We start from the raw sequence: 12227 nt of genomic DNA on the forward strand, positions 1-12227 counted from the left end.
GTCCGCTGGCTAATAGCATCCGGTGTGTGAAATCGGAATGTAAAATGGATTACAGTTTCTGACAGACGTGATCGTAAGTCGCCAGTGTTTCCATTGTCGGGTCACAATCACTTTTTTTTTCTAATTTGAAGATGCCTAGCGTGGCCATCGTCAGGTATCATTTATGAAACGTACATGTTTTGCTGTTGCAGATATGCAAAGGAAAGGAGGTGACGTATTCCGAGATGCTGAGAATGGTGCAGTGCTACGCGGCTGGTTTTCAAAGCCACGGCATAAATCCTGGCGACAAGGTGCTCGTGCACGTGGACGATTCTGTGGAAAACTTGGTTGCCATGTATGGAATTGTGTGTGCTGGAGGGGTCGTAATTCCATCTGAGCCGGGATCGGAACAAGGTGTGTAAGATCAACCCATTTTTGTTACACCCAGAACGGGAAAAGATGACAGTCTCTATTAAGGAAGTGTGGGTTCAATCGTGGCCTTACCAAAAGAAGGTGGTGTTGATATTGTATATCACTCCAAGCACAGATCAAGAACAGAATTTTTAGGTTAAAGAACACATATTTTTGGAAAGTGGACCTGTGAAGGTTAAAAAAAAACAAAAAAACATTGGGTAAACACAGCGCCGCAAGTTCGTCAAACCTTAAAGTTAACGTTTTTTCCCCATAAGATGTGGATAACGTTCTCAATCTTATAACTTGCAGGTGACATAACAGCTACTTTTTCAGTGTGCAGACAAGGCTACAGGCTTAGTTTTATTATTTGATTCTACCGGAAAAGCTATTTACAAGCCAGGAACTCCGCGCGAGTTATTTTAAGTGTATAGTGGGTTCATAATGTGATGATGTATACTCTAATTCCATGGCTCGTCCCTGCGCCTCTCCTCAAATAGTAGAACCAAGTAGGTTGCAATAACTCACTCATTTTTTAAGTCACTTTATTATCACAACACACACCGTAAAAACACTGTGACACTGAAAACACAGGTGGCACGCTCCAAGAAGAATGCCCCAATCCATTGCAAAAAAGTAAGACCAAAAAAAAAAAAGCCGCCAGGCTCGTTAGCAGTGAATGGAAAATGACCGAACGCTAAGAAAATCTAAACCTCGTTGAACTGCTGTAGCAGCACACTCCCCGTCTGATATCACCGGATACCACCTAACAACTGCACATCAAAGAAAATATCGGAACTTTTAAAACGCTCACAACTTTGCAATAAATTTTAACTTGGAATGAGAAGGACAGTCTCAGTGACTGGCCCTAGGTATTTACAGCGAAGCTGTATATAACTCTTAGGTGGGATTTTTTCGTGTCCATCGACAGAAAACCCACGCTCGCGCCTTTTCACCCGTTCGCGCACGCCTTATCATTGATCATGCGGTTTGGATACTTGTTCCAATAAGAAAACCACAGAACAAGTGTCGAAACTACGTGATAGACTGCGAACCATCCTGATGCCGGGACACAATCAGGTCGCCCGATCGGCTCTCGTTTCCCCACCTGCCTATCTTACACCCGGGTTTCACCCTGGTGTTCGGTGAAGTAAAATAAAATCCGCTCATCGTTATTTACCCTGCGAACTTAAGATGAAACGCCCGAAAACTGATCACTTAACCTGCCGACCGGGTGGATTCAGCCATGCATGATTTGGCTTTTGTCGCGGACCGTCTTTATATTCGGCGATAACTCAAAAATAGCCTGTCAAGCGGGGAGTGACGGCAAAAACTGAACCACTGCTGAAACCTCGATAATGGTTAAGCTTTCTTCTCATAGATTGCGTGGCTGGCCTTTTGCACATTTTTTTTATATCGTCCACCTCTGTACATGTGTGCCCCGCTTGTTTTGCGGGGAAACTTTGACATTTCAATGAACTCTTGCAGGTGAAGTGCTGAGGAAAATAGACGATGGAAATGCTAGTCACGTGCTCACCACACCAGGAGAAGCCTACCTGTTTAAGAGTCTAACTGAGGGCACGCAAATCCAAGTAAGTACTATGTTATAAACTAGGAAGTGCTACACGTAAAACAACATAGTCATTGTGTCTTTAGATGTGTGATGTTTTCATTCCCGCTGTCGTACGACAAAAGTCATCGGGATCGTTACCTTTATTGAACTGCGTAAATGACCTCTCGTGAGACATGTAAGCTTGCGGTGCGGTCTGGCAAGTTACGAAAAAAATGTGCGAGAAAGAAATAAAAACTAGGTACAGAACGTACGGCCTCTTTAGTGAAAAACAGATTTTATTCAGTTTAAACTGAAACTAACAGCATGGAAGTATCATGCTTCTTGTAATCTCAAGCACCATCATCCATGTTATGTTTAGGAAGTTTTCATCAATTTTAATTCCTTCTCTTTACCATGGCGTTTATCATATCGCTATCCATCATGTTCCATAGATGAGGTTTAGTGTTTTTGCTTTAAACCGAAAAAAAGCCGAAAACCGTTTCCCGGTAAAATTTTCGACTATTCGGATTTATCCGAAAAACACCGATTTTCAAACAAACGATAGAACAAAAAAAATTATTCCCAAACGTTTTGTCGCCAGCTGTCGGAAGGAGAGGGCTACAGGGTCTTAAAATCTGGGTAGACTAACAAAAGGGGAGCTTAGTTTGTTCAGATCCGTTCAGGACACCAGCTCACTATACCAGGGTAACTGCAGTTGTATGGAGGACGGAAAAGCGTTTCCTGTGATTTCAGATAAAGCTTCAGATGACTGACAACCATGATTTTAAGACACAATATGGCTAAGTGTCGTTACTCTGAAGCATAGCTAACTTAGTGGCACCAGCGGGAACAATGAGGAAGAGGCAGGCGTCAAAAGGTGGTGGCTTGTGGAACCCACGGGACTTACGTCATGGCCCCTCCAAGTAATACAAGCTCCTTGAACAAGGGCATGAATAGTGTCATTACATAAGCTATGAGCTCCCTGCGCATAGCTGCGCTCCCTGTGCGCTCCCTGCGCGTGTGCGCTACCCGCGGCGATGACTGATTTTTTTTTTTCGGTTTCCTTCCCTTCTGAAATTTCTCAGCATTCCTTCTCAGATAGTCAACAGCTCACACACAACGTAAATTTACCAGAATCGGAGCTTGTATGAAGGAAGATGTCGCATCGGAGCCGGTTCATTCGAAAAGTGTGGGGAGCTGCGGGACTGCACGTAGTCCCGCGGTTACAGAATCATAAATATAAACTTGGTACTTTTACCTTGGTAACTCGTTGTATATTACGTTTATATCATATATATAATAAATTATACAAGACCGCTCTTTTAAAACGTATATTAATGTCGGATAAACGCGCACGAACACCATCGCGCCGCTCGACAAGAAAGATTTTTTTCACGCCGATACCATATATTTTCTCACGTAGTTGCGCCATGGCCTTCCTTCCTCCGACATTGTGGCATAACCACTCAGAGCGCAGCGGCCTTCTCTTCTAGGAGGTGTTGCCTACATGCTCTCTTTTGTCTCACTAGCCCTCGCACTCCACACCTCGAAAACTAAGAAACAAACAAAACAATTCTTCCAGTTGTTGACGTTCCGTGTAGTGTTGGCTGTGTCCACACTGCGGCGTTGACAGCGCCCTTTGATTGCGCTGCGCCACGCGTCGCCCGCTCGATTGGGCGGAATTTGGTGACCCTGGAGACGCTCCAACTGCGTTGGTTAGTTTAATAAATACTTAGACGGAATGTAATCGTAATATTTTACACGTAGGCTTTTTAGATGAAACTAAGTAGGACTGCGTTATTTTTTCAACATCGAAGATTGACCGGAGTTGTCCTTTAAGCTACCCATCCCGACTCCTCCCTCAACAGCCTTTGAGCCATTGTTCGGTGAAATGCTTACTTGGACGTTTATACGACCAACATCTCAAGTTAAATTTACAGCGTTTTCAACGCCCAAATAGCGGTAAAAACGTTATATAAATTGTGTGGCACATTTTGTGTCCCAAATGAAAAAAAGACTGAATTTGTCGAAGGAGCGAGACATTTCTGAATCCACCAAACGCACTCAAAGTTCAAACTAATTGAGAGAATGTCCGTCGCTCGCAAGGACACTAATACGTATATACAATTGCGCATATTACATCATTCAAGTACTAATGTGAAGCTGGAAGGGGCTTCAGAGGTATTACCGATCGCATTCTACTCGGTTCGACGAAAGCAAATGAATGCAGCTCCGGTCAGACTAACCGACAAGTATGTTTTCTTGTCGTTATTTTTTTGTCGCAGAAAACGTCTTTGTTTTTAATGCCGCTTATAGGCATTAACGTGTGCAGAATATTACAACATGTAAAATAGAGCAAGAGGAGCACACAGCCAAGCTGTGTAAACGTTAAACAAAAACCACGGAAACGAAAGCAGCACCTGCCCGTATTGAGAGAATACCGATGACTTTTGCATGACGTGATGATGTACTACTGGGGCATGGGGGTATGTGAAACATAAGCAATCGAGAAAAAAAATTTAAATAATTTTGGTATTTTTATTAAGATAGGTACGAGAAAATGATTATACGGCAATTAAATGCAAAGGTGCAAGCGAGCTAGACAAGAGTGAAAAGACGGTGAGAGTGCAGGCGAGCTGGTGGTAGCTAATCATGTCGTATTACACCTGAGACTGCGGTGCAGTCTCAGGTGTAATACGACATGATTAGACAAAAGTGACGAAAATAATCCCTGGAGAACGGCAACAAAGGGGACAAACGACAACCATAAATCTCCAAAAAGAGCTAAGTGACTGGTGCGCGACCGAAAACATTTGCCTGGTCCTTGCATCAAACCAGGGACCTCTCCATCTCCAGTGCAGCGCTCTACTAACTGAACTAACCAGGAGTTATGCAAAAATAGTCCAGAAGCCGGGAGATGTCATGATTAAAATAAGAACACCACATAACAAGAAAACAGCTTCATTAAACGTTTCGCCTCCCATGCGGGAGGCATCATCAGTGCATTCACAGGAATGAGAGAGCTTCGGTCAACGCAGTCCTATTTATCGGGAAGGTCCATATAAGCTTCCGGGAGGGGGCCACGGTTCTTGTTGCACGCCGTCTTATATCCGCGAATGAACCATGACTCAAGTAGTTTGCGTGGGCCTCACCTATCCTCCTTCACCAAGGTCGTCGCGGCTGTGAAGTCAAAGGTGTTTCCTGTGGTCCACGCGTGGTCGACCAGCTCCGTCTTGAGACGTGTGGCGTTCGTGGAATACTTGACGTCACGTTGGTGTTCTTTCATCCTGGTTATCTTCTTGCGTCCGGTCTCCCCAATGTACGAAGAGCCGCAGTCCTGGCAGGGGATCTTGTACACAATGCCTTTTTTTGTGTACAAGATCCCCTGCCAGGACTGCGGCTCTTCGTACATTGGGGAGACCGGACGCAAGAAGATAACCAGGATGAAAGAACACCAACGTGACGTCAAGTATTCCACGAACGCCACCCGTCTCAAGACGGAGCTGGTCGACCACGCGTGGACCACAGGACACACCTTTGACTTCACAGCCGCGACGACCTTGGCGAAGGAGGATAGGTGGGGCCCACGCAAACTACTTGAGTCATGGTTCATTCGCGGAGATAAGACGGTGTGCAACAAGAACCGTGGCCCCCTCCCGGAAGCTTATATGGACCTTCCCGATAAATAGGACTGCGTTGACCGTAGCTCTCTCATTCCTGTGTATGTACTGATGATGCCTCCCGCATGGCAGGCGAAACGTTTAATAAAGCTGTTTTTCTTGTTATGTGAAGTCGGTGTTCTTATTTTAATCATAACCAGGAGTTAGACGTCAGTAGTGCAAACGGGTTTTATCAGCAGCCACCAGCCTAACACCAACGAGCGTGAACGGCTTGCATTTTAAGGTTATGATTATAAGGCAATTAAATGCAAAGGTGCAAGCGAGCTGAACAAGAATGCCGAAAATAATCCCTGGAGAAGGGGAACAAGGGAGACGAAAGACAAACACAAATCTCCAAACACAGCTAGGTGATATGTGCGCAACCGAAAATATCTGCCTGGTCCTGGTATCAAACCAGGGACCTCTACATTTCCACTACAGCGTGTTATGACGCGTCTCCATCTCCCTGTGCTTGTGAGGATCGACCTTGCATTCCGGTGCGGACGACGACCAAGTGAACGTCGAGACGGTTGGAGTGCGATCCGAACCCTTTTTGCACGTTCGACCGAAACCGGAGAAGCGTTTCTCTCGGGCCTCGGCTCAAGGGCAACAGAACCGACGTTGCCGTCGGTGTCTTCATTCTACGGCGTCTGCATTCCACGGAGGTGTCTGCATTCCACGGAGGTGTCTGCATTCCGCGGGAACGCCAGACAGAATCCCACCATGAACAGATGGGCAGTCTGTTCTGTCTGCGTCTATTGCATGCAAGACAATCGCCTACTAGTCGCCCTCCATTCGGAGAAGAACAACGATCGAACATCGGCGCCGAGAGGAGGAGGCTGACGTCGAGGCCAACTTTGGAATGCGGCGTTAACCAACCAATGGCACGGCAGCTCCAGAACCCCGATTTTTGTTATATAAGGACCTGTTCGGCTGCCCATTCGGCGCGCTCCTTTTGCCAACATGCTGCACGATATACCCATGTAAATCAATTAGTTTTCAGTCCTGTTAAGTTTTCCCGATCTGTTTCCCCCACTGTCTGGCTGGGACGTTGTTCGCGAGAAAGGTTGGACGCCAGCGAGATGGCCATGCTACCCGAGAGACCAGGCTTGGCGTCGACTCATAACAGCTGGATGGCAGCGGTGGGATGCTGAACAACGAGGATCAAGACCTCCCACAGACTCCACGAACCGATGACCACAGATGTGGGTGAGTGTTCGGCTTTTGTCCCTAGAGACACACCAGGCTTTCGCTACATTTAATTGTTTTGTTAGACGAAGCGGGTGGTTTTGATTATTCTGAGGCGTGGGTTTAACGAAGCCGTCAGGATATGAACAGAGCCAACATTCAGAGCAATCATGAACCTCAGTTCGTTAGGGCAAGGCAGATCTCATTCTGATTTGCGAGGAACCTGGTGTGGAGGGGGTGAGAAAGAAAACGAAGGCGCACATCATTGAGGCCATCAAAGCCACGGGAGGAGATGCGGATGAGCTTGCGGAGAGTTTGGGCTTAGCTAAGGACAGACCACAGATCTCTATGACAATTGCTGGATCGCGCTTCCCCGCGTGTTCGCTGCAGCGCAAGTGAAGCCACCGGACTTCACTCGCTTGGGATACGATTTGCCGTTTTTGCTAGCCTTTGCTGCGGTTTTCCAGCGTGCTGTGGACACGTTTTCTACTCGTTCGTCGTCATTCGCCGAAGAAGTTTTTTGAAGACTCTGTGTATTGTTGAGACTTGCCGTTGTGAACACGTGGAAAAGTTTACGAAAGTGCAGTGTCGCAGAAAAAGGCACAACGCGTCGAAAGGAAGGGCTGGCGGCGTGTTCAAAGCTTCCTTGGCACGCCGAAGTGCCGTGTCTCTGTGCCTTCGCACGCTTTGATACCGACCGAGAACCGACGCCGTGTGTATGTGTCTAGCGAGTGCAATGTGCGTGAAGCTGTTCGTGCCTCTGGATCAGCGTCTTTTCCCCTCGCGGTTTAGGAACGAGCTTAATCCAGCGTCCACTAGCGACGGAAGATGCGGGGAAGGTACGTCTTTTTTTCGTCCTTAGACGATTTACACAATACCGTGCACAACAGCTCCTCATCACTGATCAGTGCTGGCTTATTATCAACCTACTTAATTGCACTTGACGTTTGAGCGCGGCTCGCCTAATTGTAATTGGTCAGCAGATTGCACACGACCATATCGGCCGCGCTTCAAAGATTTTCATTCTCGCCGTCTTGTACTTTTGCTTTCGAAAACCCCCCTGGCTCCACAACGTTGCCCTATTCGTGCTCCCACGGAATCTATTAGAGTAGATTTGGGACATAGCCATGGTTAATATAGTACATAAGAACACGTACAGATCTCTCCCTTTTATTGATAGCAACTCAGCGGAACAGCTGGACGATCGAGAACTCCGTGGCCGATATATATAAATGATCTAAAGGCTTCTACGCGCGACACACGTTCAGAACTTTGGCGCGGCGTCAATTCTTGACCGGTAACCAAGCGTGCGAAGGCACAAAGATGCATCACTCGGCGTGCCAAGGAAGCTTTGATCACGCCGCGATACCGGCGACACTTGTTTTCGACAAGTTGTACCTTTTGATACGGCTTCACGCACATTGCATTCGCAAAACACGGCACCATGACAGAACAGCACACGACAAAACAGCACGCGACAAAACAGCACGGTCAAAACAGCACGCGCCAAAACAGCACAGCGTCAAAACAGCACGACGACAAAACAGCACGCGTCAAAATAGCACGCGACAAAACAGCACAGCGTCAAAACGGCAAAGCGACAGAAGAGCACGTGCCAAAACAGCACGGCGTCAAAACAGCACAGCGTCAGAACAGCATAGCCTCAAAACAGGACATTGACAATATAGCTAGGGTTTGGCGTTTTCGGTTTTTATTATTTTGAAACTCGGCGTGCATTTTTTTTTTTTGGTTTTTATTCCAAGCAGTAGTTTTCGGTTTATTGCTGAGAATATTTGTAGACGCATAAACTTTTCAGTTCTTTTCGGTTTATTGACGAAAACCAGTATACTGACGAAAATGCAATATTTAAAGGCGTTTGTTTAAAATGAATAGTGAGTAAACCAGGTACTGGATTTCTTCTTTATTGCTGTCTGTGGCAGCCGACGCAACCTGTTCTGCAAGACGCACTGGGGCCCTATCGTAATCTGACATTATCGTCGTGTGCTCGTATTTGTACGCAGAATGAGCATAAGCTTTACTACCACTTTGGTCGGAGAGGGAAATATCAAAATACAAAAAAATTGGAAGCATTGTACTCAGTGCGACTTTCCCCCATTTTCACGACTGCGAGAGGTGGTTAAGTCGCGCAGACCAAAAAACGATAATGCAATATATTTATGACCTCCTCTAGTAAACGGAAGCTAGGGGTGTTAAAAAATGTGCTACATTTACGGATGCCCTTTAATTTCATTGTACAGTTCACGATTAAACTCTCTTCTTTGAATAAAGAATTCGGCACAGAAATCTCTATCAGGTGAAAAACCCAGATTTCGTCTTGACGACCATTACGTCGGTTCTACTTTTGTTGAAAGTTGAACCGATCTCGGAGACAAGCTGAAAACTGCTAAAGGAAGTGGTAATACGGTCAGTAATGAGGCACATCCCCCCCCCCCCCCCCAATTCCTCCAAACGCCCTCGAATACTGACCTTTTTCAGTTAAAACCGAATTTGTAAAAAAGATTTCGTCGTACTTTTACCGGTTTTATTGGTTTCAGCGAAAACGCTGAACCCTAAATAGAGCGTATGGAGTTAAAAAATTCATGTCTCAAAGTATGCACTGTAAAGGAATGGAGGGTGTAGGCCAATTCCTCGAAGGTCATCTCGTCGACGGCCAATATGTCGAATCCGTTCTCATGGAAGCAAGTGAGTGGGGAGTATACTCGATGCGCACATGAAGGCTCCGTGGGCAGTACCGAAGCCCCCGCTGGTGCGTATTATGGCTATTTCTCGAGCAGGTCTGCTAATATTGACGCTCAAGTTTGCTGGTGATGTCGTCTACAATAAATGAATCAATCGCACCGCAATGTGTTGTTGTTGGTCGTTAAGAAAAAAAAAAAACAGAAAGTGTGCGCGGCAACGGTGTGCTTAGCCCATGCTGTACGGCAGGAGCATTGAGGCTATGGCATGTTTCTGCTTCACCGGTTTCCACTCGATCGAGGCCTTCGTCGGCAATAATTTGTGAATTTAACTGAAAACAACTTCTCGCCTGCAAGCTGCAGCCGCGTGTTTTCGGGACATTTTGTTCACGGCGAATGAACCCCACAGAATCGGTGCCCATGGTATACACCTTGGATTCGCTTGACATTAAAGTTGCCTTATCTTCCCGGTTCTATCAATGCATCTGTAATCGGCGCATCTCCCGCTTTTTTGGGGGGACGTTTTACGCTTAGGTGGTAATTACGAAACAACGAGTACCCTCACCGGACCGCCGCAAAAGTCCAGACGACGCGGCCAACATCGACGCGAAGATATCACCTCTATCTACCCAATCTCCTCAGAGATCAGCGCAGTAACTACTGCTAACTTCGTTTGTTTTTAGCAATAACATAGCAGCACCAGTCGGGACACTTACTTAGCAATGAAATAGGCAATAAATTTCTTTATAACCTAGCGACAATAAATGAAAAAGTTAAGGAAGTTCGAAAATATTCGCGCAGAGGGAGGTGAAGAGCGCGCTCGAAGTGGCTACATGCGTGCTGTTTTGTCGCTGTGCTGTTTTGGCACGTGCTCTTCTGTCGCTTTGTCATTTTGACGCTGTGCTGTTTTGTCGCATGCTATTTTGACGCCTGCTGTTTTGTCGCCGTGCTGTTTTGACGCTGTGCTGTTTTGACGCGTGCTGTTTTGACCGTGCTGTTTTGTCGCGTGCTGTTTTGTCGTGTGCTGTTCTGTCGCGTTCCCCGCAAAACACATCCACACGGCGTCGATTCTTGGTCGGTATCCAAGCGTGCGAAGGCACAGAGACACGGCACTTCGGCGTGCCAAGGAAGCTTTGAACACGCCGCCAGCCCTTCCTTTCGACGCGTTGTGCTTTTTTCCTGCGACACTGCACTTTCGTAAAATTTTCCACGTGTTCACGACGGCAAGTCTCAACAATACACAGAGTCTTCAAAAAACTTCTTCGGCGAATGACGACGAACGAGTGGAAAACGTGTCCACAGCACGCTGGAAAACCGCAGCAAAGGCTAGCAAAAACGGCAAATCGTATCCCAAGCGAGTGAAGTCCGGTAGCTTCACTTGCGGGAGCGGCAAGCGCGATCCAGCAATTGTCATTGAGATCAGTGGGACAGACAGAGAGAGGAGCTCGAAGAGAGGGAGCGAAGCGACCGCATTCGTCGCGAGGAGCTCTAAGGGATGGAGCGAAGCGACCGCATTCGTCGCGAGGAGCTCGAGCTTGAGCTAAACAGGCAACAGCAGGAAATAGAGCTCAAGAAACTAGATCTCGGGTTAAAGAAATCTCCATCGGACGACGGAAGCGGAACGGGCTCTGGCGGCGGAGACAGGATATCCTTCAAGATGAAAAACCTTATGCAGCCCTATAAGGTAGGAAAGGATATTGGCCTGTTTCTGGTCAATTTCGAGCGAACTTGCGAGAAGGTAGGGTTCGCTCGCCACACCTGGCCGCAGAGACTGCTAACCCTTTTGCCGTGTCAAGCAGCCGACGTCGTAGCGCGGCTCTCAAAGGAGGACGCTGAGAGTTACGACGTGGTGAAGTCGAATCTCCTTAAGAGTCTTTCCACGGAGGCGTTCCGGCTGCGCTTTCGACAGGCCAAAAAGGGGAAGGACGAATCATACCTCGAGTTTGCGTATGACCTAAAGGCGAATTTTATTGAATGGTCAAAGAGTGCTGAAGTATTCGACAATCTGGAGAGTGTGGTGGAGTGCTTCTGCTTGGAGCAGTTTTACCACTCCATCCCTGAGCAGACGCGACCCTGGATCCTCGACCAGAGGGAAGTAAAAACAACCCAGAGGGCAGCAGAGCTGGCGGAGGAGTACGCGGTACGCAGAAACCTTCGCGAGGAGGACCGCTATGGTTCGGGTCGCCGGGACACAAAGCCAAAAGGCTATTCACGAAAAAAAAAATTCGGAGAACGAGAAATTCTCACAAAGAAGGGTGCGCCCGAAACCCAAGGTAACGAAAGGAGGAGTCGTCCTAATGAGGAACATCAAGCGATCAGAAAGAGTTCGGGCACAAAGCCTGAACGAAAGAGGGCGTTCGAAGCCAAGAAGCCAATGGTGTGTTTCAAGCGTCCAAAACCGGGGCATATCGCGGCCGGATGTAGGTCTCCCAACGTCGTGTTTTCCTACATAAGTGAGAACGAGGAAAACAGGCGGCTGCTGGAGCCGTACTTGAGCGACCTGACGGTGAACGGGAAGGCGTGTAGGGTTCTCCGAGACTCGGCTGCCACAATGGACGTGATCCACTCAAACTATGTGGACCCCAACGGGTATACAGGAGGTTGTGCGTAGATCAGGCAGGAGGTCGAGGAGCAGTGTGTGCCTCCCGGTCGCCCAAGTTTGCATAGAGGGTCCGTTCGGCACGCTCCACACCGAGGCTGCGGTGTCGGGCAGCCTGCCGCTTCATTACCCCTACATCTTCT

General features: G+C 47.5%; 1 protein-coding gene across 1 annotated transcript in view; it reads left to right on the top strand.

Annotated features, from left to right (window-relative positions):
• LOC120848041 (long-chain-fatty-acid--CoA ligase-like) overlaps window positions 1–12227 on the top strand; it is a 38023-nt gene that overhangs the window by 14583 nt on the left and 11213 nt on the right. Inside the window, exons 2-3 of the mRNA XM_040219952.1 lie at window positions 192–393; window positions 1879–1982. Coding sequence (XP_040075886.1) covers window positions 192–393; window positions 1879–1982 — 306 coding nt within the window. The remainder of the gene's footprint in view (window positions 1–191; window positions 394–1878; window positions 1983–12227) is intronic.

The sequence above is a fragment of the Ixodes scapularis genome, unplaced genomic scaffold, assembly GCF_016920785.2.
Source record: "Ixodes scapularis isolate PalLabHiFi unplaced genomic scaffold, ASM1692078v2 PGA_scaffold2__306_contigs__length_199485367, whole genome shotgun sequence".
Taxonomy (NCBI): Eukaryota; Metazoa; Arthropoda; class Arachnida; order Ixodida; family Ixodidae; genus Ixodes; species Ixodes scapularis.